The sequence below is a fragment of the Lontra canadensis genome, unplaced genomic scaffold, assembly GCF_010015895.1.
Source record: "Lontra canadensis isolate GAN:19392208 unplaced genomic scaffold, GSC_riverotter_1.0 scaffold1, whole genome shotgun sequence".
Classification (NCBI taxonomy): domain Eukaryota; kingdom Metazoa; phylum Chordata; class Mammalia; order Carnivora; family Mustelidae; genus Lontra; species Lontra canadensis.
Genome location: NW_022630995.1, coordinates 103596052 through 103620504, shown reverse-complemented (window position 1 = coordinate 103620504; position 24453 = coordinate 103596052). Strand labels below are relative to the sequence as shown.

At 40.7% G+C, this 24453-nt stretch overlaps 1 protein-coding gene across 4 annotated transcripts in view; it reads left to right on the top strand.

The window, feature by feature from the left end:
• NFKB1 (nuclear factor kappa B subunit 1) overlaps positions 1–24453 on the top strand; it is a 117219-nt gene that overhangs the window by 54707 nt on the left and 38059 nt on the right. For all 4 annotated transcript variants that reach the window (XM_032860872.1, XM_032860854.1, XM_032860866.1 and 1 more), the window contains 2 exons: positions 11399–11547; positions 23133–23296. In XM_032860872.1, the coding sequence (XP_032716763.1) occupies positions 11399–11547; positions 23133–23296 (313 nt within the window). The remainder of the gene's footprint in view (positions 1–11398; positions 11548–23132; positions 23297–24453) is intronic.

Here is a 24453-nt window from a genome sequence, read left to right as displayed (position 1 = left end):
ATAAATGGCAGTTCCTTTCCTTAGTGGAAAACCTGGATCGAAGTGGAAAGGGAGTACAAGTGCTTATAAAAAATAATATCTTAAGAAATAAAAATAGTGCCAAGGTTCTGCGGTCTTACTGTGATTTCAAGCCAAGGAGTTAGTAGAGTTAGTAGAATTTCACACCCCTTTTATTCAGACTTTTCTGAAATTCCTCAGGGCAATCCCTTCTGGTTCTGTTAGTGAGACAAACCCTATTACAGATCAGGGACCTCAGGGCAAGATAGCCTGGGGGGGCCCTGCTGTCAGCCCCCTCTCCTCACTGCTCACTGCTGCCCCTGGGGCAGTTAACCACTTTGCTACTCCTTCTTTCCTCCTTGTAGCCTGGAGCCAAATATTTATTCAGTCATTAGTTTGTTTGTTTGTTTATTTATTTATTTATTTATTTATTTGGGGCTGAAACCCGAGATCAAACCAGACTCATTAGTTCTTTTAAGGATTGATTAAATCAGTTCTGTTTCTGTGCTGGGGGTTGGGATATCGGAAAGAAGAACTAAATAGCGCCTTTGTCCTCAAGGATCAGTCTGTTTAATAGAGGAACTAAAATATGTCCTAAAATATCTGAAAGATGAAAATATCGTGTTTGTTTTGTTCACCACTACCTAATCGGCACCTGTAGCTGCCATGTGGAGATGGCTGAATAAAGTTGTTTGGGTTTTTTTGTTTTGTTTAAGCTTTTTGACTGGAAGAATGAATGACCTAACGGCTCCAAGACCAAGACAGACTTGCAAAAGCCGGCTAGCTAGGGTGGTCATAGAAGACTTGGAGGTGGCGATTGCATTTTGGCTTGGCTCTTGAGGGAAAGATAGAAATTTGAAAGCAAACCTCTAACTGGAGAAAAGAGCACAAGCAGAAAAATCAACAGCAAAGCCTCAAACTTAGAAGTCTGAGGTCAAATGGGAATAGTGAACAATTCTGCTGGTAGGAAGAGTAGATGAAAGAGAGAGGTGGGAATAAGGTTAGAGAGGTATGACAGGGCTAAACTGTGTAAGGTTCAACAATTTGGACTGGGTTTTATGGAAAATGGGTAGATTATTATATAAGTTTTAATAAGAGAATGAGATGCTATACTCAGCATTGTGCTTTAGGAACATAAACCTGGTAGCAACGTGCTAAGGGATTTTGGAAGGGAAAGGCACAGGGACACCCGTGAGAAGAACTGCCATGATTCTTTTTGAGTTAAACTCAAGAGTTCAGGCTGAAATGGATAAAAACCAAGGCAATGAGAACAGAAGAGAAAGACAAATGCCAAAGATCTGGGGACTATGACCTCACTGAAATTTGGCAACTGACTGAATGTGGAAGACAGCAGAAGTGTCTAAGATGACAAGGAGGTTTCCACTGCAATCGCTTAGAAGGATCATCTAACAGTAGAGTACGTTCCAGAATAAAGGGCCATTAACTCAGTCATGGGCAGATTGAGTTACAAAGATGTTGCGGACAGGAAGATGCTCTGCAGACCACTGGCAATGTTACAGACGCTTACAAGGAAGGTAAACATGGGTTTTAAATTAAGGAGTTATCTGCTTGGCACAGACAATTAAAGCTGGAAGACTAGATGAGAACATCAACAGAGTGATCATGGTAGAGATTAGAAGTGCACCAAAGACTGAATCTCTGAAGAAACTTCTCTTTGGGGAGGAAGGAGAACACCTTAGCAGAAGTGTCCAAAAAGTGAGAGGGGAGAGTTTCTAAGAGGGATTGGTAAGACAGCCCAGGTTTCTGAGGGGTGAAGCAGAAGGAAGAGTTAAGAAGTGACTAGTGGATTTGGAAACAGGGAGCCCAGTCATCATGACCTTGAAGCACTTTTTCATTTGGGGGAAAAGGGATTTAGTTCATTTGCAGAAGGCTGCATGTTAGGTACAGCTTTGTACTTAAAGATGAGAACTTTGCTTACATACTTGGTAAGGAGAAAGAGAATGGTACTGAATCAGGTGGGAGGACATTTTAAGAAGCTTTCTCGCCGGGTTATTTGAGAGAAGATGAAATGAAAGAATCATTCTCTATTTCTGTATTTCCTAGGGTTATGCCTGGCCCGTAGTTTGAATAAATGCTAACCTTCACAGTTGTCATCATCCTTATCAGGAAAGGGATTTTTTAGAATAAGGGAGAAGACTGTACATATTTTGCGGCTAAGAGGAAGGGTCCTTTTGAGAGGAAGGAAAGAGGGTAATTCAAGGAGGTCTGGAATAAGTAGGCACTAAGGGCAAAAACAGACTGGTTGACTCTGGAAAAGGGAACAGACCTACCTTTCTCGGAATTAGGGGAGGATATGTGAAGTAACAGGGACATTTTGAGCCCAGGGAACAGTAAGGAGAAGGAGGTTAAACAGATTTGCATGTGATGGTTTCCACCCTCTCAACAAAGTGAGAGGATCTCTCAACTGCAGATAATCTGCTTGAGGCTTGAAGAGACAAATGAAAATCACTGTCCTTTATTTTGTGCCTGCCGTGTATCAAGAACCATAGTAGACACTTTAAATGATCTTTAATCCGCATGAAGATTCAGAGATTATGTATTTGCATTCACATTATACACACAGATGGGAAAACAAGGCAAAAAGGCAAACTCTCTTTCCCAGCCTCACGCAGCTAGTAATGGGAGGACCCAGGGTTCAAAGCCAGGACTGTCGGACTGCAGAACCTGATCTCTATGGCAAGGGAGCCTAGGGGGAAAAAAGGAGCCCCAGTAGATTGAGATCTTGCAGGTGTAGCTATGCTGTCTCATAATCCTGTGGGGTGGTTATTCCTGTCAATTACCACAGTGAACATCAAAGAAGAGCCCTCTCACTTGGGGAGGAAGGGACTGTGAAATTGGGGTGGACCAGAAATGTGAATTCTGGGTCCCTGAGGGCAGTAACAAAGTAAAGAGAGATATGTTTGGGTCGGGGGCTAAGACTCTTTAGCCCTGTGGAAGAATGCCTGATGGACATCAGCAGTTAGGGTGGGGTGAGGGAAGGACATGGGGGTGTCTCGGACTTTTAAGAGGAGAGCAGCTACCTTGGTTTTCCAAGGGAGATGATTTCAGAGTGGTCTTTCTTTACCTTTCCCACAGCTGCCAGAATTCCCACCACTGGGCAGTTAGATTCCTCTTACCATCCTGGGGTTCTAGAGCCCCTACCCAGACACCCTTCCACCAACTCAAGCTAATGTGCTCTGATGTGAAATAATCATATTCTAATTTAAATAGCCTATTGAGAGGTTACACCGGAATCTAGCCATGGTTGGTTTTTGTGGTTTTTTTTGAAAAGATAAAATAAGAGAAAGAATATAGTTACCTTATTTCCACTTCCTACTTAACACAGCTCTTTATATTTTAATAAATTGCCTTCCATGGATAACATTTTATAGCTTAATTACTTAATCGTATATTCACTAAAGAATCAATTATCAAATACCCACGCTATGACAAACATTACTGCAGGCACTGGGGACTTAGCAGGAAAGGAATCGGTATCCCTTCTCTGATAAAGCCTCTATTCTAGTCTAGAAGATAGCCAATAATCAATATAAGTAAAGTGTGTTGTAAATTAAGTAGTAATTAGTAGAAAGGAAAATAAAGCAGGAGAAAGGAAATGCAGGGATTGGAGTGGTCAAGTTTCAATAGGGGAGGGGTAAGCTGTGAACCGCACCCCTCCCCGCCCGCCCCCCCCCCCCCCCCCCAGAGAATGGCATTCTGCAAAGCCGGAAGGAAGGCAAGAGAACGTGCAGGTATCCGGAGAAGAGTGTTCCAGGCAGAGGACACAGCCGGTGCAGAAGCTGTCAGGAGTTGAGCCGGCCAGGTCAAGAACAGCAAGCAGGCTGATGTGACTGCCGCGCTGGGAGCAGTAAGAAACAAAGATGAAGGAGGAAATGGGGGTGGAGTGTCAGATTGCCCAGGACTGTTAAGATGGAAAGACATTGGAGGGTTTGGAGTTGTTTTTCTTTAACTTCTTATCATGGAGAATCTTAATCATATATACTTAGAACAATATAATGAGTCCCCTTGTACTAATCATTCAGCTTCAACAGCTTTCACTTTGGGAGAACTTTGAGCAGAGGAGTGACAAGACTTGGCATGACCTGACTTGAGCAAGATCATTCAGGAGAAAGGGCGGTGCAGAAGTGGGGCAGGCCCAGCAAACAGTTCAGAGACAGATCACTGTGGCCTTAGACCAGGGAGCAGCAGCGGCAGTGGGGAGAAGTGGTCGGAGTCGGGATATTTTTGAAGGACTGCCTAGATGTTATAATTGTATACTTTGGTGAAAAAAGAGAATTTGAAAATACACATAGTATGATAAGGATGGTGAGAGATGTACCTGAATCCCACTACTCTAGACTAAACCCCAATTCTGAAAAATTGGCTTATAAGTGAACATTTGTAACATGATTGATCTATAAGTTATACATTGTGTACTCCTCCTCTATTCTTCTGCAAGCGTGGATGATTGGGCCATATAAAGGGTAAGGATTTATTTGTAATTTACTAATGAGGTGATGACACCTGTTGAGGTACAAGTGCCAACAATTCTTTTTTTTTTTAAAGATTTTATTTATTTATTTGACAGAGAGAGAGAGATCATAAGTAGGCAGAGAGGCACGCAGAGAGAGAGGGGGAAGCAGACTCCCAGCCGAGCAGAGAGCCTGATGTGGGGCTCGATCCCAAGACCCTGAGATCATGACCCGAGCTGAAGGCAGAGGCTTAACCCACTGAGCCACCCAGGCTCACCAAGTGCCAACAATTCTTGAAGCTAAGGAAATTGTGTTACTTATTTTCTGAAAGAATCATGATTTATAAACAGCGATATTAATGTAATAAAACTGAAAATTAAAATAGAACAGACAAAAAAGAAACCTTAAGTCAAAGTATGACAGATGACTCCAAGTTTGAAAGCAGAGTTATAGGTAGACCAGGATTTTATTCCTCTCTCTGTGTAGTCGATAACACACTCTTAGCACATTTTGTTGTATTGAGTTTGCCTTTCTTATCCCAGCCGGACATCTGAGTCATATGTGTTGTTGGTCAGACAAGTAGGACTGTAAACAAGGTAAAGGAATGTGACTGACTCAGTGCACATCCAGGTGCCCCACTGAAAAAACAACCATGTTATCAACAGTGAATGGGTCAAAGAGGATATTTTCACATCATCCCAGCTTACTAAGAACACCTCCCTTGCTTACGTTCAGAAGACATAGGATGAATTCCGAGGTCCTCCATGTCTTGGCTGTCTGACCTTGGGTTATGTCACTTGTTAGTCTGTCTGAACTTCTGTCTTCTACAAAATGGGGATGATAGTGTCCTCTCTGTCTATCCAAAAGGGTCGGTGAGAGGCCCAGGAAGAACTGGGACATGTATAAAATAAAAGAGAAGGAAAGAAACCGGTGCCTCCGTGGAACTGGCTATGTGTCCGGCACTGTGTTGTCCTTCAACAGCCATCTGAGATTGCATTACTGGCCCGTTTTATAGCTGTGGAGCGTGAGGCTCAGAGAGGTTACCTAACTTATACAAGGTCACGGAGCTAGAAGAAGAAAGAGTTGGCATTTGATCCCAGACGGGATCAACTTTAAATCCCGTACCTTGAAAGGAAAAAAAACAATTTTACTGAGCATCTTCCCACTCCATGCCAGAAACCATGTTAGATGTGGTTCTGTCCTCTCTCATTTAATAAAGGTTGTTCTGTACTTCCTGGGTGCTCAACAAAGAATAAAGAACAGGAAAATCTATCTATCATCACCGAGAGAGGATACATAATGAAAACTATTATTTTCCTTCTTTTTCCCGTTCTCCTCCTCTTCCTTCTCTTTCTTCTTCAACCCCCTGCCTGTGCCTCCTCTTCTCTTTCTTCTTTGTTTTATAATCTGACATGCCACCTAACTGAGAGGAATCGATGCGTAGCTAATGGTGTCTGTGGCATGTTTTTTTTTTAATGAAGGAGCCTTGCAAGAGGACAGGTGCACTTCTGCCACCTCACTGCTAACTCTGAGACTTTCTCACAACACACAGCAGCAAAACCAAACAAACAGGTTTTTCAGGAGTCACTGTCACGTCCCCGCAAAGGAGAGCTGCACAACACCAGGCAGACGGGGTATTTACAAAAGAAAAAGTCATTGAGCCAGCGTTAGGCAGTGTAATGGAAAATGAGAATGGGCTTTGGAGTTGGACGGACCCAGGTTCGCAGGGCTGCCCAACACTCTACTTATAGGAACAATGGTGGTTTGCTTCATCTTCGTGTGCCTCAGTTCCCTCAGCTGTAGAATGGAGTACCCCTACTGACCCCACAGGGCTGACGTGAAGACTGGCTGAGTTAACACGTTCCCTGGCCTTCCATACGAACAGTAGGTTACGAAGTATAGATGTGCTCTGGGGGTTTAACAAGCAAGAGAGCTAAGTCAGTAACCCTTGAGCTGCAAATTGGTTTTACCATCATCTCGTTGCAATAAGTTGCATTTGCTTTTCCTGCCTCACTCCAATCACATCCCACCTCCACCCCCACCCCCCTGCCAAAGGGGACAGTCGTGGAGTTTTGCGGGCCAAAGTGGTGAGGAAAGTGCCATGGAAGATGCATATTTAGGTCTTACCTTTGAAGAATGAGTGGTTCTAGATAGAGAAGAGATGGGAGGGACACTCCTGGGGAGATTGGAACCACTTGCAGGAAACCCTGAGAATGATGATGAGTATGGCTGGGGAGACAGTGAGGAGGACTCTCACCACAGGCCCATTGTACATACTGTTCTCAACCCGCTATCTCCTGCCCACCCCTTTCCTTGTTATACTCCTGCCTCTCGTTGCTCCCTCGGGAACCTTTCTTTGACTTCCTGACCAGGTCAGCTCCTAGTATGTGTGTCTTTTGTAAGGGCTTCACAGTTAGGTGTTTATTTCTTTTATTTCGTTTATTTCTCTGTGAGTTTCTTTGAGTACTATGAGCCCCACTCTTTAATTCCCATCAAAACAGAGGTTATGTCTGTTTTGCACTCACATTGTTTCCCTTCAGTCCCCGGCCTTCTGCAGTGCATGAACTATAGAAGGAGCCTAAGAAATACTCACTAAATAAATGGATATGGTTGGGTTTTTGGTGAAGTAGCAGTCTGGAGAGGAGAAAGGTTTATATTTGAGATTATGAATCCCATTAAGTGTCAGCGCTGTATTCCCTCATTTAATTCTCAAAAACAGTTTGTGGAATCGAGTGCATTTCATTTCATTTTAAAGATGGAGAAATTGATGTCCAGAGATGTTAACTATCTTTCCTTATGGACCCAGCTATAGAGTAAGTGGTAACAGAGGGATTTGAGCCTGGCACCTTAACCTCAGAGCTCTCAGATGAATCACATTACTCTGCTGTTTTAGCAGAAGAGGGACCAAGTTAGGTACACAGGTAAAGTTAGGATTAGATTTCTGTTTGAAAATTATGGATTTTTTTTCTTCCTCCTCCTCCTCAATTATCGTCATCATGGTTATCACTTCATGAGAAAGACTAAGCAGAAAAGAACTCCTTCATGGCGCCTCGGTGGCTCAGTGGGTTAAGCCTCTGCCTTCGGCTCAGATCATGGTCCCAGGGTTCTGGAATCAACCCCACCTTGGGCTCTCTGCTCAGTGGGGAGCCTGCTTCTCCCTCTGTCTGCCTGCCTCTCTGCCTACTTGTGAACTCTGTCTGTCAAATAAATAGATAAAATCTTAAAAAAAAAAAAAAAAGAAAGAAAGAAAGAAAGAAAAGAACTCCTTCATGTGTCACGTTTTACATTCATGTTGACTCTTCTGCCAAAGAGATTGGGTCAAATTTCCTCAGTAAGTATACCGGACATTTCAAATTCTGATCCCCAGAACATTTTAGACTACTTTTCTTAGTCACCTTTTAAGAGCCAATATGAACTTTGCCAGAGCATGACAGAATAACTTTGAATAAAAGGAGGTGATTTGACTAAGTTTGGTATTATATGTGACACTAGGTTTCTGTTTTTTACTCAAAAAGCAGATCTAGCCTGTGGTCATCAGGACTGTTGCATCATAAAGCTCCCAGAAGAAAGGTTTAATTTCATCAAGGAAGCTGAGAAATCCTGAGCATCTCCAAGAATAATAGCTGTTACTATAATAACACAGTTTATTACTAGAAAATTAACAAAGCCCAATAAAATATGGCACTCTGGGGAAAAACCACAAAAACAAAAACTTAACCCTAAGAATAAATCACCTCAGTGCAGTTGTAAGTCTCTAGATAGGGGAGTGCATTACAGTAATCAAGAAGATGATAGTTATCACTGTATATTGCTCTTATTTACCGGGCAGCATATAAAAACTTTAACGTATTTGATTCTCGTAACAAACCTGCGAGGCCCTATTTTTATCCCTATTGTATAGATGAGGAACTGAACACTGCCCAAGGTCACACAGCTAGTAAATGGTGGAACTGTCTTCACACCTAGCTAGTCTGCCCCTGGACTAGGTGCTCTTACAGTGTCCCTTGGTAGCTGCTTACTCACATGTTCACCTCTGTCTCCTTGGCTTTCACTGAAAGCTTAAGTTGCATTTAAGCCTTTAGCATTTAAGAGCCTGCTGTGTTCAGATTCTTTCAAAAATAACCCAGCCTTCCTGGCAGATGCAGTTGCTTTCTGTAAACTTAATTTTCAAGGGAACTACACTATTCAAAGAAGTAGGGAGGCTGAATAAAAATAACCAGATTCTCTGTAGAACATAATGGATTTCTGGATCAGTGGCAAATAGCTCTCAGTCATGGCGGCATTCTCTGAAGTATGCCCTCCCCTAGGTTAGAATTCCATTGTCTTCATTGGCCGTACAACCTGAAAATAGTATCATTTTTTTTTTTCTGTCCCCACACTTCAGCTTTCTTCTTTCTGTCAGTATTTTGGAAAGTCCACAAAACCCAGAGGCCTCCCTGTCGTTGCCCTGTGGTTGGTGTAAAAACCAGATGATGCCATGCTGACCTAAAGTCTTTTAAATGGATCAAACTGCACATTAGTCACTGGCAAAGTTTTCAGGTCCTTTTACCTCAGAGACTACTCATTTCCTCATTCTTGCCACCCTTCGGTCATGAAATAATAGCAAGAAAAAGATGTGAGTACTTTTTGAGGACGCCTCCTAGTCTATCCTTCAGTTCTAGCGACTGATTCCTTCATAGTGGTGACATTGAAGGGCCCTGATATCCAAAGGGATTGGGCTCTAATCGCTAGATTCCTTCTGGTGTTCTGCTTAAGTGGAGGGACTCCCTGATTTCATCCAAGTGAAGCATTTCATCATGCCTTACATGGTTGCATTCCTGTGCTCCGAGCACTTAGGAGTGAAATTACATGTCTATTTAGTGCTTTTTGCTATTCGTTTACTGCCAAAGAAGTCCCTGTAGAATATGTCATCATAACAAAGGCTGATTTCACGTGTTGACACCAAGGCCCAGAACTACATCGGCAATCCAGGGACTCTGCGGGCACAACAACTAATTTTGGAGCAAACCCAGAACTTTTCATTCCCTGTCCTGCCCTGAAGGGCAAAGGCTTTCTTCTGCCTGTTTTAAAAGGGAAAGCACTAAGTTCATAATTATTTTTATAGCCAGGAGGCTTTTTTAAGTGCTATACCTGTTCTAGAGATGATTTGTGCTTTGAGGTGGCGGTCAACACTGATTTAATCCTCAGCGTTCTGTGGGATGCGCTTGCTCTGCAAGGACGGGAGGCCACTTCCTGGAAAGGCCTTCGCTTTGGGAAGGAGTATTAGAAGGTTTGAAAGCAAACTTTGGCAGCAGCTCTGGATCAAAGTTCAGGCAAAGAGGCGCTAGCGTTTCCAGGGGAGCTATACTGTTGATGAGAGAGGATTCTGTCCTTTGCTCGGGGCAGGAAACGTGTCTCCCCAGAATGCTCTTCCAGACAATCCCAGCTCTGATCAACTTCTCCTCAACTCTTGCAGTGAGAGATTGGATTGGGGAAAAAATCCATACTGAAAAAATCCTCACAAAACCCTGCCTCAATGGAATATGAATCCATTTGATGATACTTAGAGGGGAAGCAGACCGATTGAAGGGGATTCTGTCTTTTTCCAAGAAATTTTATTGGCGAGTGTAGATTCTTCCTCAAGTTAATGTCAGAAAGACATTGACGCATCAAGGATTTGTTGCTAGATGGGCTAGCTGTCTACTTTCTTTTCCTTCCGAGCTAGGGGCTGCTTGTGCAGATCAAAATATTTCTAATGCTTGTATAGTTAGGAGATCCTGAATTAAGGTCACTGATTTCCTTAAAAAGAGACAAGAAGAGCTAAGGAAATAGGATGGCCACCTCTTCCCAGTGTTAGCCCTGAAAGCCATGGAAACCCACTCAGTCCCAGGCAAGAGGATGGCTGATTACCCTTTAAGGAAATATAGTGCATTTTCAATAGTTTGGCTGAATTTATCACAGAATTCTGATAGGATTCAGGAAAGTAAAAATAAGGCCATTGGTCTTTTCTGTTAGTACAAGTTTAGTATTGGGGCTTTCTCAAGGGAGGAATCTCTGATCTGCTGTAGGAGGCTGGGGGACCAACTAGAGGAGAAAGGGGGTCCAAGATGGCTTTGCTTTAAAATGCCATTATCTCCATGCTACTTCCTTTTTAGGGCTCCTATCAACATTTTAAAGGTATAACAGTTAAAAAGATAAATTACCTTAAACAGAAAAATCCAATTTTATGAAACAAGAGCTAAACAGGTGTCAGATCTAAGGATTTGCATATAGGGAGTGCACTTACTTGAAACTTACTATGACCTGGACATGTGTAACTCACTTATCAGAGCTCATAGCAGAGAGTGCTCTTGAAGGCTACAGTGTCCTGACACATACCACAGACCAAGTCCATGGGCTTGGGTATCCATGGCCAACCTTCAGAGCCAGGTCCCTGGCAAGATTCTGTGTCCTGCCTAATCTCATGGCAGAGACTTGGGGTTGCACTGCTTCTGCTCCCCTCTCTCTTTCCCTTGGTTTCCGTCAGTCCATCAACCCCACTTCCCTTCTCATGGCTCTTCTACCCAGCGTTCATTCATGACCGAAAGTTGTGATGAGGGTACAGATGAAAACGTGTTCTCAACTAGTTGGAAGGGGGCTGCTTCATGGCTATGCAGCATCCTCTGAGATGTGCCATTCCAACTTGAACAATGCACACAACATTATAAGTGGCGTGCTTCCTGGAATATATCCTCCCGACACAAAACAACCAGCATTAGCATTTTACTTTATTTCCATCCTGTCATTTGTTCATCACGTATTTTTTTTTTTTAAATGGAACTGTGGTCATATATGTACAGGTATTCCAAATTTCGGATCATACTTTTTACAACTACCGGTTTGTCATAGACATTTTTCCATGTCGCTATATAGTCAGATGTACTAACTCTCTAAATGTGCTTCTTACATAGATCTGCAACTATGTGGGACCTGCAAAGGTTATTGTTCAGTTGGTCACAAATGGGAAAAACATCCACCTGCACGCACACAGCCTGGTGGGAAAACACTGTGAGGATGGGATCTGCACTGTAACTGCCGGACCCAAGGACATGGTGGTCGGGTAAGTGAGGGCATATGACACTGTGAAAGGCAGGAGCGGAGGCAACATGGCACCCGGGGACTTGGACTGAAGGTGTCCTTTTCATTCGGAACCTTCCCAAGACTCTCAAAGATGGTTTTATACTCTTGATGATTCTTTTAATGAATCATTGAGTCTGGATTTATAAGATGAACATTTTGAGCATGAAAAAGATAGATAAATATTGTTTCAGTTCTCTGCTATTTAGAAAGTGTGCGCGGATAAGAAGCCCAGGAATGCAAATTTGTTTTGGCATTCATCAGACTTGAAATTTAAATACAAAGGGACGTATTCATTTAAGAGTTAGACAGAACAATTTTAAATGAATGAGTTATTATAAAAGATGTTCAGCCCAAAAGGAGTAAGAAAGTTAAATTTTATTTGATTCTTAAGAATATCTTTCTAGGGTTTCCTAATACTGGTTTAAACAGTTAATGATAAAATCCCAGTTAATCTGGACTATGCACTCAAAAGAAAGGAATTGTTTAAATCAACTGTAATTAAGTTGATGGTAGCATTTCAGGCTTTGAATTCTGATCAGGTCTTAAGTTGGTTGATATTGGGGAGGTTGAACTTTCATGTTCCTAGGTATTTCTTTGTTTGACTGTGAAAATATTCAAGTGTGAAAAACCTAGAGAGAGAGCTTTCTTTTAAGTCACTAAAATCTGATTCTTTTGATGTTAGAAAAAAAAAAGCCTCTAGATTGGAGGAAGAAGCTTAAATTGATTTAAAAAATTCAGTTGTGCTTTATATGAACTTGTTTCAACATTCTCTTAAACGACTGGCCTCTTTCCTGTTGAATGTCACAGTGTTGGAATACTCTTACGGTTCCTGACTGACCTGTGAGAGCTTTGAGATGCAGGGTAATTGTCAGAGTTTCAGACTAATTGATCACTTAGTGTTTCTGCGGATTTACCCCAGCAGGCTGCTGTCAGTTTGAAGTGTTGGTCCTGTTTAATCTGTGTGATAATCATATCCTTTAGAGGAAATTATAGGTGAAGTTCCTTACTAATAACATTTGTTATTATAAAACTGCCAGTATGTTGTCTATAATTTGGTGTTTCTGTGGCTTGGCTTAGTAATCTTCTAGGATTTTAGAAGGAACTAATGGTTATTTGGTTTGAAACCTACAGCAGGAATAGAAGTAAGTTGCCTGTTTCTGAGGAAAGGAAGGAAATCCTTTACTCTCTTGCAGTGGGGTTCTGTTGCTGGGAGAACTCATTCACTCAGCAAACATTCTGAGCACCTACACTCCCAAGTCTGATCATTAAGATGTCTCCTCATAGCGCTGTGGGATTTTTGTGACCCTATACAACTTCACCAAGAAATTCAGTCAAGAGGATGCCACATGATAGTTATAACAGGCTCAGTAGACTTTCTTGTTAAGAGTGTTCTGTGAGGGGCGCCTGGGTGGCTCAGTGGGTTAAAACCTCTGCCTCCGGCCCAGGTCATGATCCCAGGGTCCTGGGATTGAGCCCCAGGATAGAGGCCCGCATCAGGCTCTCTGCTCAGCAGGGAGCCTGCTTCCTCCTCTCTCTCTGCCTGCCTCTCTGCCTACTTGTGATCTCTGTCAAGTAAATAAATAAAATCTTTAAAAAAAAAAAAAAAGAGTGTTCTATGAAACACTGGTATTCCCTTTATAATTGATTTTTAATTGAGAAACTTTTGCCTACAGTCTTTTCTAAAATATAATATTTCCTTCATGATTTGTCTCTCTTATTTAAATTTTTTTTAAGTTTCCAATGTCAGAACCTGTTGTATTTGAGTAGAGAATATGCTAGTAGTCTGGAAACCAGAATTCTCTTCATTTCTGTCACTCTCAGCAGTAGGGTTAGGGGGTAATCTTTATGACTTCTTGAGCCCTTTTCCCTTATAAAATATGAGCATTGGGCTACAGAATTTGTCTCCAGGCCCTTTACCTCTCAAAACTTCTAGACTGAGCTAACATTAGCTAATATTATGAAACAACATGAACTGACTTGCAACATATGTATTTATGGAATGCCATCGATTACTGTTATTCAGTTCTAACTTGTAGGTAAGAATATGACCTAGAGAAATTTAGGAAGATAGCCAGAGTTACTCTGCAGACTTGTCAATACTAGAAATGGAACCAGGAAATCTCTTCAACAATACTGCTTAGGCTAAGAGTATATATTCATGAGTAGGGCACCAATCCAACATATCAAAAAGAATATATAAAAAATAACTCAGGGGAGATAAATGACTTTTAAGTTACCAAAGCCAGAAGGGAGATTGGGGGAGGGTGAAATAGGTAAAGGGGATTGAGAGTACACATATTTTGATGAGCACTGAGTAATATATGGAATTGTTGATTCACTATATTGTACACATGAAACTAATATAACTCTGTATGTGAACTACACCAGAATTAAAATTTTTAAAAAACAAAAGCAAATTAAAACAAATAAATTATCAAAGCCAAAGACATATTTATCTTTGGGGTTCTTTTAGTTTCTATATTCAAAGACATTTTGTTATCAAAATTAAAATATTCATGTTTTAGATAACTTGAGTCACAACTGTAGGTTTGAATGCTATCATTTTGCCTTTAAAAATTTTTTTTATTTAGCTTTATTTTTTTCACATTTTATTTCTTACTCATTTGTTTAGTTAGCTTTTAGTGCCTGTCCTCATAAAAATAATTTTAGTTCGATATTTTATTTTTGACCTTGAATATCAACAGTTTGTTTGAACAACATTTTAGTTCTCTGAATTTTCAATCAATGGAAACTGTTACTTGACTTTGCTTTAAGTCGCCTTCCTCACCAATAATCACCACACCCTCTGTTTCCTGGCAGCCCTGCTTTAGAGAGATTTGAAGGCTTTTTTTTTTTTTTTTAAACTACTATTTACCGCATGTACCAATTGGTAAGCACTAGTAGTGGATATATAAGTACAAAAGAGAAGCAAGGCCTCCCTCAATGAGCTAGTGCAAACCATATTAAAGTGGTGGTTTTGTAGGTCTAAAAACAATTGATTATTGGCAGTTTTATAATGTTAACCCCAAATACACAGAGAAGATGCTGGTTCAAGAAAATGAACAAAGTATGCACTGAGATCGGAAGTGTCCAACTTCAAAATTAGAGTGTAGATTGGGAGTCAGGATGCTTTTGAATCTTGTGTCAGCTATAAAATCAATGTTTGCATCCTGAGAGGAAGAAAAGCCAGGTAGAGGGGCCCCCTTTAAAATCCCAAAGTAGGGGCACCTGGGTGGCTCAGTGGGTTAAAGCCTCTGCCTTTGGCTCAGGTCATGATCCCAGGGTCCTAGGATCGAGCCCCTCATTGGGCTCTCTGCTCGGCAGGGAGCCTGCTTCCTCCTCTCTCTCTCTCTCTCTGCCTGCCTCTCTGCCTACTTGTGATCTCTGTCTGTCAAATAAAATCTTTAATAAATAAATAAATAAATAAATAAAATCCCAAACTAATGACATGGGGGTTTGAACCTACCCAGAGGGCAGCAGTAGTTCCCAGATGATAACGATGATGACGATGATGATGATGATGGAAACATCTGGCACAGTGTAGAGGATTTCAAACCTGACAGCTATTTAAAGTCACCTTTGGTCACTTTATAAAAATATTGAGCCAGGCCCTCCTCTCAGAGGTTCTGATCTCATTGGTCTTGCAGAGCATAGAGCAGTGGTTCTCAAACTTTAGGTGCTTTGGCATCTCCTAGAGGATTTGCTGAAATGCAAATTGCTGAGTCCCACCCTCAGAGTTTCTGATTCCGTAGGTTTGGGATACGGTTTTAAAATGTGCATTTTAATAAGTTCTCGGGAATCACTGATGCTCCCAGTCTAGAGACTACACCTTGCAAACTACTGTAGAGACTATGGCACTTTGAGTAAGACACAAGATTGTAGACCCAGCCCTCTTTTATTAGCTGTGATAGCCATCTTCTAAAAAAAACCTCTGTCAAGTTTTACTGAAGCAACGTATAATTTAAATACTGTAATATTTAGCCTTTAAAGTGTATAGTCTTACGAATTTTGGCAAATATGGGGATAAGAACCACAATTAAGGTATAGAATAGTTCCATTGTCCCCCAAATCCTATGTGCCTCTACCTCCCACTCCAGGTCCCGGCAACTCCTGATCGGTTTTCTATCCCTACAGTTCTGCCTTTTCCAGAATGACATAGAGGTGGAATCCAGCAATATGTATATAGCCTTTTTGAGTCTGGCTTCATTCACTTAGCGTAACGCATTTGCAATTCCTCCTGCTTCTTTTATGTACCAGCAGCGTCTGCCTTTTCATTCCGAAGTGGTATCGCACCCCCTGATGTACATCACAGTTAGTTAGTCTGCCTCTTGAAGAACCTTTAGCTTCTTTTCCCATTTTGACAGAGCCACTTTTTGTGTGAACGTAAGTTTTCGTTTCTTTGGTCTTAGGTAAATACTGAAGAGTGGAATTGTAGGGATGGATCCTAAGGGTCCATTTGTTTTGATAAGAGATTGCCAAATTGTTTTCCAAAGTGGCCGTACCATCTTGCATTCCCATGTGTTAACATTTATGATCCTCGGGGCACCTGGGTGGTTCAGTGGGTTAAGCTTCTGCCTTCAGCTCAGGTCATGATCTCAGGGTCCTGGGATCGAGCCCCACATTGGGCTCCCTGCTCAGCGGGGAGCCTGCTTCCCCCCCTCTCTCTGCCTGCCTCTCTGCCTACTTGTGATCTCTCTCTGTGTCAAATAAATAAATAAAATCTTTAAAAACAAACAAAAAAACATTTATGATCCTCAGTTTTCTCGGTTGCACGGGCTGTTAGTAATAATGCCTGCTCTTGTTTTCTTTTACATTTTATCCTAGAAATCTTCGAACATACACAAAAGTAGAAAGAAAACCACAATGAGCCCTTACCGTATCCATCACCCAGCTTTGACAATTAATTATTACATCTTGGTTTAAATATACCCCTGCCTAGATAGCTTTATGTATTGATATCTGATCCAGTTCCATTCTGTTAGGAGAATACTTGGTATGATTTCAGTCCTCTTATTAAATTTATTGAGATTTGTTTGACGGATTAGAATATGGTATGCTTGGTAAATGTTCCTTGTGCACTTAAAAAGAATGCTTAGTCTAATTGAGTTGAATGCATATTCTATAAATGTCAATTAGGTCAAGTTGTTTGATAGTGTTGTTCAAGTCTTCTCTATCCTTACTGACTTTCTCCCTACTTGTTCTCTCAGTTGTTAAGAGAGAGGTGTTGAAATCTGATGATATTTATAGATATATCTATTTCTTCTTCCAGTTTATAAAATTTTGTTTCTTGTATTGTGTGAAGCTCTTTTTTTTTTTTAAGATTTTATTTATTTAGAGAGACGGAGAGAGAAGGAATATAAGCAGGGGGAGTAGGAGAGGGAGAAGCAGGCTTCCCTCTGAGCACGAAGCCTGATGCAGGCCTTAATCCCTCGATGTTGGGATCATGACCTGAGCCAAAGGCAGATGCTTAACAACTGAGCCACCCAGGTGACCCTCCTGAAGCTCTTTTATTAGATACATAAACATTCAGGATTCTTATGTCTGCTTAATGAACTGATCCTTTTATGGTTATGAGATGACCCTCTTTTATCCCTTGTAATAGTTTTTTGCTCAAAAATCTACCTTGACTGATACTAATATATAGCCATTTCACCTTTTTTTAAAAAAAGATTTTATTTATTTATGCAGGAAAGAGAAAGCACAGGGGTAGGGGGTGCCCACTGAGCAAGGAGCTTACCTTGGGGCTCCATCCCAGGACCCCAGGATCATGACCTGAGCCAAAGGTCGATGCTTATCCAACTGAGCCACCCAAGCACCCTTCAGCTTTCTGCTCATTAATGTTAATGTGGAACATTTTTTTGCCCATCCTCTTAGTTTTAACCTATTTGTGTCTTTATATTCAGAGTAAATATGCACTGCATATAGTTAGGTCTTATTTTTTTTTTTCTATTTGACACCGTCTGCCTCTTAATTGAGGTCTTTATATAATCTCTATTTAATCTGATTACTAATAGGGCTGTGTTTTGCTCTCCCATCTTGCTCTTTGTTTTCTGCTTATCACATCCGATTTTTGATCCCTCTTTCATCTTTTTTCTGTCTTCTTTTAGATTAATTATTTGTTATGATTTTATCTTCTTTTTGGTTTATAACCACTTTATAGTTTTTAGAAGTTGTTTTACAGCTTGCTATATACTATACATCTTTAGCTTATCGTAGTCTACCTTTAAGTAACGTTATACTTCTTCGTAGATGGTATATGAACAGTACTTCCATTTCTCGTCTCTCAGCCCCTGGCTATTATGTACTCTGTTTTACACCTACAGATGTGGTAATTCCCACAATGTACTATTTTTTTAATTTTTGCTTTAAATTCTCAATTACCTTTTTTTTACTAGTTTCATAGGTAGAATTTAGTGATTCATCTGTTGCATATAACACCCAGTGCTCATTACTTCAAGTGCCCTCCTTAATGCCCATCACCCAACTACCCCATCCCCCACCCAGCTTACTTCCAGCAACCCTCAGTTTGTTCTTTGTAGTTCAGCCACTCTTATGGTTTGCCTCCCTTTCAATTTTCATCTTGTTTTTTTTCCTTCCCTTCCCCTATGTTCATCTATTTTGTTTCTTAAATTCCACCTATGGAGAAATCATATGGTATTTGTCTTTGACTAACTTATTTCACTTAGCATAATACACTGTAGCTCTATCCACATCGTTGCAAATGGCAAGATTTCATTCTTTTTGATGGCTGAGTAATATTCTGCTATGTAAATATATGCCGCATCTTCTTTATCCATTCATCTGTCAGTGGACATTTGGCTCTTTCCAAAGTTTGGTTATTGTGGACATTGCTTCTATAAACATCAGAGTGCACTATTTTTGTATCCTTTGGATAAATACCTAGTAGTGCAGTTGCTGGGTCGTATGGTAGCTCTATTTTTAACTTCGTGAGGAAACTCCATACTGTTTTTCCAGAATGGCTGAACGCTCAATTATCTTTTAAAAGAAATTTTAAACAAGGAAAAAAGTATTTATATTTAACCACATATTTATCATTTGTAGTGCTCTTCATTCTGTTTCATAGGTCTAGATTTCTGTCTGGTAGCATTTTCTTCTGCCTGAAGCCCTTCCTTTCCTTTTTCTTCTATTGCTGGTCTGCTGCTGATAAATTCTTCAGTTGTCATACATCTTTAAACTCTTCATTTTGTCTCTGTTTTAGAAAGATATTTTTGAAGAGTATAGAATTCCAGGTTGACAATGTTCTTTCGCATTCTTAAAATATGCTGCCCTCGGGTCCTTTTGGCTTGCCTTGTTTCCAGCAAGAGGTCTGCCCTCATTCTGATATTTTGTTCCTCTTCATGTAGTGTGTCATTTTTTTCTCTATCAATAGCTTTTCAGATTTTCTCTTCATTAATTTTCATTTCTCTTCACTAGTTTGAAGCAATTTTATTATGGGCTTTAGCATAGTTTTCTTCATTTTTTTGTGCTTCAGAGTTGATTAAGATTTTTAGATTTCTGGGTTTAGAGGTTTTTATTTTTTAAAGATTTTATTTATTTATTTGACAGAGAGAGAGATCACAAGTAGGCAGAGAGGAGGCGGGGTGGGAGGAAGCAGGCTTCCTGCTGAGCAGAGAGCCCATGTGGGGCTCGATACCAGGACCCTGAGGTCATGACCTGAGCCAAAGGCAGAGGCTTAACCCACTGAGCCACCCAGGCACCCCTGGGTTTAGAGTTTTATAATTGAATTTTAAAATGTGTCAGCCATTATTTTTTCAAAGTATTTTGTCCATCCACTTCTCTTTTCCGTCTTCTTCTGAAACACAAATTACCTGTGTGTTTTGCTGTTCAAAATTGTCCCGGAGCTCACTGGTGATCTGTTATTTTTAAAACTTGTTCTTCTTCCTGTGTTTCATTTTGAATTGTTCTATTACTATGTCCTCAAGTTCACTAATCCTTTTATCTATAGTGTCTAACATATTCTTAATTCCATCTAGTGTATTTTTCTTTTCAGCCATTGTAGTTTTCATCTCTGTAGGTTTGTTTGACGTCTCTTTAATATCTTGCAAGTGTTCCTTAACATATTAAAGCTTTTTACCTTCTTAACCATATGGAATATATCTATAATAGCTATTTCAGTGTAGAGGTCTACAAATTTTGTGTTCTGTCTCATTTCCTGATATGTTTCTATGATCGATTGTTATCCTCATTATAAGTAGTATTTTCCTGTGTCTTTATTTCTTTTTCTTTTTTTTTTCCTCTGTCTTTGCATGCTTGGTAATTTGTGATTGAATGGTAGACATTTTGAATTTTAGATTGTTGCATGCTGGCTTTTTTTTTTTTTTTTTTTGTATGCCTTTAAATACTTTTGAACATTGGGATGAAATTAAATTTGGGAACAGTTTGATCCTTTCTAGACTTATTTCTAAGATTTGTTAGGGAAGCCAGATCAACCTTCCATCTGGGGTTAATTTGACACCATTACTAAGCCAATACCTTTCTGAATATCCATCCTGATGATTCATGTATTACAAGATTTCCTGAACTAGTCCAGCCCCATTGTGCTCCAAGAAATGTTTTGCCTGCTCCTTTCTGGTGTTTTGTACCCCCCACCCTGGCCCCACCAAGTCTCAGGTTGTTTCCTCACACACATGCTCTGATCAGCACTTTGCTGAAGACTCAAAGCAGAGTCACACTGTACATCCCTGAATATCTCTCTGTATGTGGTTCTTTCTTCTCTGATTCTCTGCCTGTGACTTGCAGCCTCTTTAGACCCCTCAGATTTTTAACTCCATCTCCAAAACTCAGGGAGATTACCAGGTCCTGTGTAGGTCTCCCTTCCTAGACTGCAGCACGGAAACTCAGCATTATTGTAGGAATCAGCTTAGTTGTTTTTCTTAAGGATCACTATCCTGTGCTGCCTGTTATCCCATGTTAGAAAACCATTTTCCATGTGTTTTATGTTACTTAAGGTGAAAGGTTCAGTATTGTTCCTGTTACTTCCATCATTATCTGAAACAGAAGATTGGCTTCTGTATTATTCCATTTATTACCAGAGTAAATAAATTATTCACATAAGGATGATGCCCTTTTCATAGGGATTAGTTAAATAATATACATGAAAATCACTTTCTGTATGGTAAAAGGTAAAGAGTTACATAGGTGTTTGTCACTGTCACTACCTATACGTAGGTAGTTGTGGATGATCTACATCAGAGTACAGCCTGAAAGGCCAAAAGATGGTGTTGTTTCTAAAAAACTATCTATGCTTCCATACATATCGATACGTCATGTTGCATATTTTTCTGCGCTGTGTGAATTCACGCATTCGTGTATTCAACATTTATTAGACACCCATATGTCAAGCAGTGTTCTTTTTTTTAAGATTTTATTTATTTACTTGACAGAGAGACACAGGGCGAGAGAGGGAACACAAGCATAGGGAGTGGGGGAGGGAGAAGCAGGCTTCCAGTGGAGCAGGGAGCCCTATGTGGGGCTCCATCTCAGGACCCTGGGATCATGACTTGAGCCGAGGGCAGATGCTTAATGACTGAGCCATCCAGGTGCCCCAATCAAGCACTGTTCTAAGCACTGGACATCTTTGACATCAGAAGCTTATATTCTGTTATATTCTGTTGGTCTGTTTTTCTTCTCTGTGTGTCTCAGCTATTCTACTTTTTTTTCTTTTAGTATAGTTGACACACAATGTTACATTAGTTTCAGATGCACAACATAGTGATTTGCCAGATTTATACATCGTGCTAGTTCATGTCCTTCTTTTTTCTGTCACTCTCTGGACATGTTTCTCATTGCATCTCTGGACCTCTGTCAGAGCGCTCATCTCATTCTGCCTTCACCTCCTATATTTTCTTCTTCTAGTTCATCTTGTCTTCTTCCAATACTATCTTAGTCTTTGTTTCATCTAGTCCAGTTGTCATAATATTTGTCTTCTGTTACTGATCTTCTTTCTTCCTGGGTAAAAGCCAGAACCAAATAAAAGTCTTTGCAAAAGCATATAAGGCTTTAAAAGATCTGTGTGCCCACTTATCTCTTTGAACTTTTCACTTACCACTCATGTCTTGTGGATTTTCCTCCAGTAACTTTGACCTCCTTGCCATTGTTGTCTTTTGAAAACATCAGGTACGGTCCTATCTCAGGGTTTTGGCTTCTTCCTTTTCAAATACTGTTATTTCAAATACTTGCTATTCCTTTTCAAACACTGTTCTTCCATATAGCCACATCTTTTCCCTCACGTTCTTCGAGTCTTTGCTCATTGTCATCTTTTCAATGAGGCTTTTTCTGGCTTCTCCCTATTTTAAAACATCGTGTCTTCTACTATTACTTTTCCTTTTCTCCATTCCTACCTTATTTTTCTTGCTAACACTTATTATCCTCTTAATTATACTGTAAAATTTCGTCTTTGTTTCTTCTCTTTGGTTACACTAGCATATAAATTCTATGAAGGAAGGGATTCCCAGGTGCTCACAGGACACCTGGACACTGCCTGGCACTAACAAGTAGCTGAGGGGCGCCTGGTGCCTCAGTGGGTTAAACCTCTGCTTTCAGCTCAGGTCATGATCCCAGGATTCTGGGATCGAGCCCCGCATCAGGCTCTCTGCTCAGCAGGAATCCTGTTTCCCCTTCTCTCTCTGCCTGCCTCTCTGCCTACTTGTGATCTGTCTGTCAAATAAGTAAATAAATAAAATCTTTTTTAAAAAATAAGTAGCTGAATAAGTATTTGTTGAACAAATGGGTCTCCTCCTTGGTAAAGTACTTTTTTGTTTGTTGTACTATATTTATTGAATATACTTTTTTGTTTCATGTACTTTAAAAAATGAAGGGCTGGAGTAATTTATGCTTTTTCTTTAAAATCCCTTAACTTGTTTTATTTAGCTTATTAACATATTTTGCCCAAGAGGTATGGAGGCTTCACAAGATAAAAGATTCTCCATCCTGAATACATGTAGCATTAGACGGCATTCTAGTGGTAATAAATAATTCCAGCCTTAGAGATAACCCAAGAGGAGATGAGACTCCATTATAGACTTTAAAAAGCCCAACCAGAAACCCAGGGATGATCCAAAAGAAAAAAAAAAAAATCCTTCCAAATATAATATTCCTCTATTCTTCAAAAAAAATGAGATAAGTTAGTACTATATTCAGAATTTTTTAAAAAATTTAAAGAGTTCTCCTAGAAAATACTTCAGAGTGAATCTAGGTGAAGCTTCCTTAATAAGACATACATATGTGTGTGTATCCCACTCCCTGAATTGTTATTTGAAAGCCTAATAAACCCTGAAAACCAAAATATTTTGTTAAGTTTGCCACAGACCCATTTGATGGCAAGACCCACTCTGACCTGATGTGTAGTCTTTATGATCCCATTTGGTGAGTCTACTTCATATGTCTCACCGCGGACATAGTAACGTGTTTGATTATAGGGTGGGCTCCAGCCACTGAGGGCCCATGTATTTTTTTAAAAGCCGCTTTGCTAGAGTAAAACTAGACTCTCGTCATTGACAGCCTAACTTTTGGTGGCGGATGTTGCCGTTATTGCTTTTTCACCAGCTTTGCGAACTTGGGTATACTTCATGTGACAAAGAAGAAAGTATTTGAAACACTGGAAGCACGAATGACAGAGGCATGTACAAAGGGCTACAACCCCGGACTTTTGGTGCATCCTGATCTTGCCTATTTGCAAGCGGAAGGCGGAGGAGACCGGCAGCTCACAGGTGAGTGTCACGCTCCCAGCCTGTGCTTTGAGATCAGGCTCTCCGTTACTTGTGTGTAAACTGGGTGCTCCTCTGTCTGCCCCAAGTTTCTTCTTCTCCCAAACTGTACCTTGAGCTGCTACCAAACTCTCTCTGCTCAGAAACCTTTGATGGCATCCCACTCTTTTCTAGAATAAAGTCTGTACCTCCACAGCCTGGTATAGAAAGCCCTCAGTCTGGCCCCAGTCACCTTTCCAGCTTTATCTCCAGTCCCACCATGTACTCCTCTCTCCCCATCACAGCTCCCTGAACACCTGATGCAGATTCATACTTTTTTATGTGTTTTCCATGACTTAAAACACCACACCCTGCCCTTTTCAGCCTGTCAAAACCAGTGCACAAGGCAACACTTAGTTCCTTTGTTTTAGTTTCCCCCGTTTTACCTCCCCTGGCTCACCTTATTAGAAGGAATCTCTTCCGGCTCTTCAGGCACATCATAAACTATGCTCTTTCTTATAAAAATGCTATGATTTTATGTTTCCTTGTTTTTACTTAAATTTTTTCTTTCAACCGCAATCCTGTCCTACCACATGTGCCATTTCTGCTTTCACACGTTGTCCATTGTCTGGTCATCCTGTCATCCTCTGTTACTCAGGTGACCCAAAACCATCACTGTTTTTCCACTCAACACATTCTGATATCCAGACTGGAAACCTTCACGTCACCTTTGAATGAATCCTCCCTGTTGCCTACACTGCATCTCCAGCCTGTGGCCCTGCTCCCTTCTGCTCTTTCTAGCGCTCCACTCCTCACTCCATTTTTCTTGCTTTGCTTCTCCCCATCCCCACCTCTGATCCAGTTTACACCCCGGGGCCGGATGGATCTTGCAAAAGCCTACGCCTCACCACTATTCAGTAAATGCCCGCTCGCTGTCTATCAGATCCAAATTCAGTGAGCTGGCCTTTTAGGCCTTTCAAGAGCTGGTCCCTGTCTGAATTTCCAGTGTTCTTTCCCATGAGCTCCCCCCCCCTTGATGTCAAACTGAATTATTCCATAGAAACACCATGATTCTCACTTCCTGGCCTCGGCCCATTCTTCCTATTCTTGCTGCTCCCTCTTCCTGGAATGCCTTTTTTTACTCTCTTCATAAGTTCAAGTCATACCGTCCCTTCACGTCT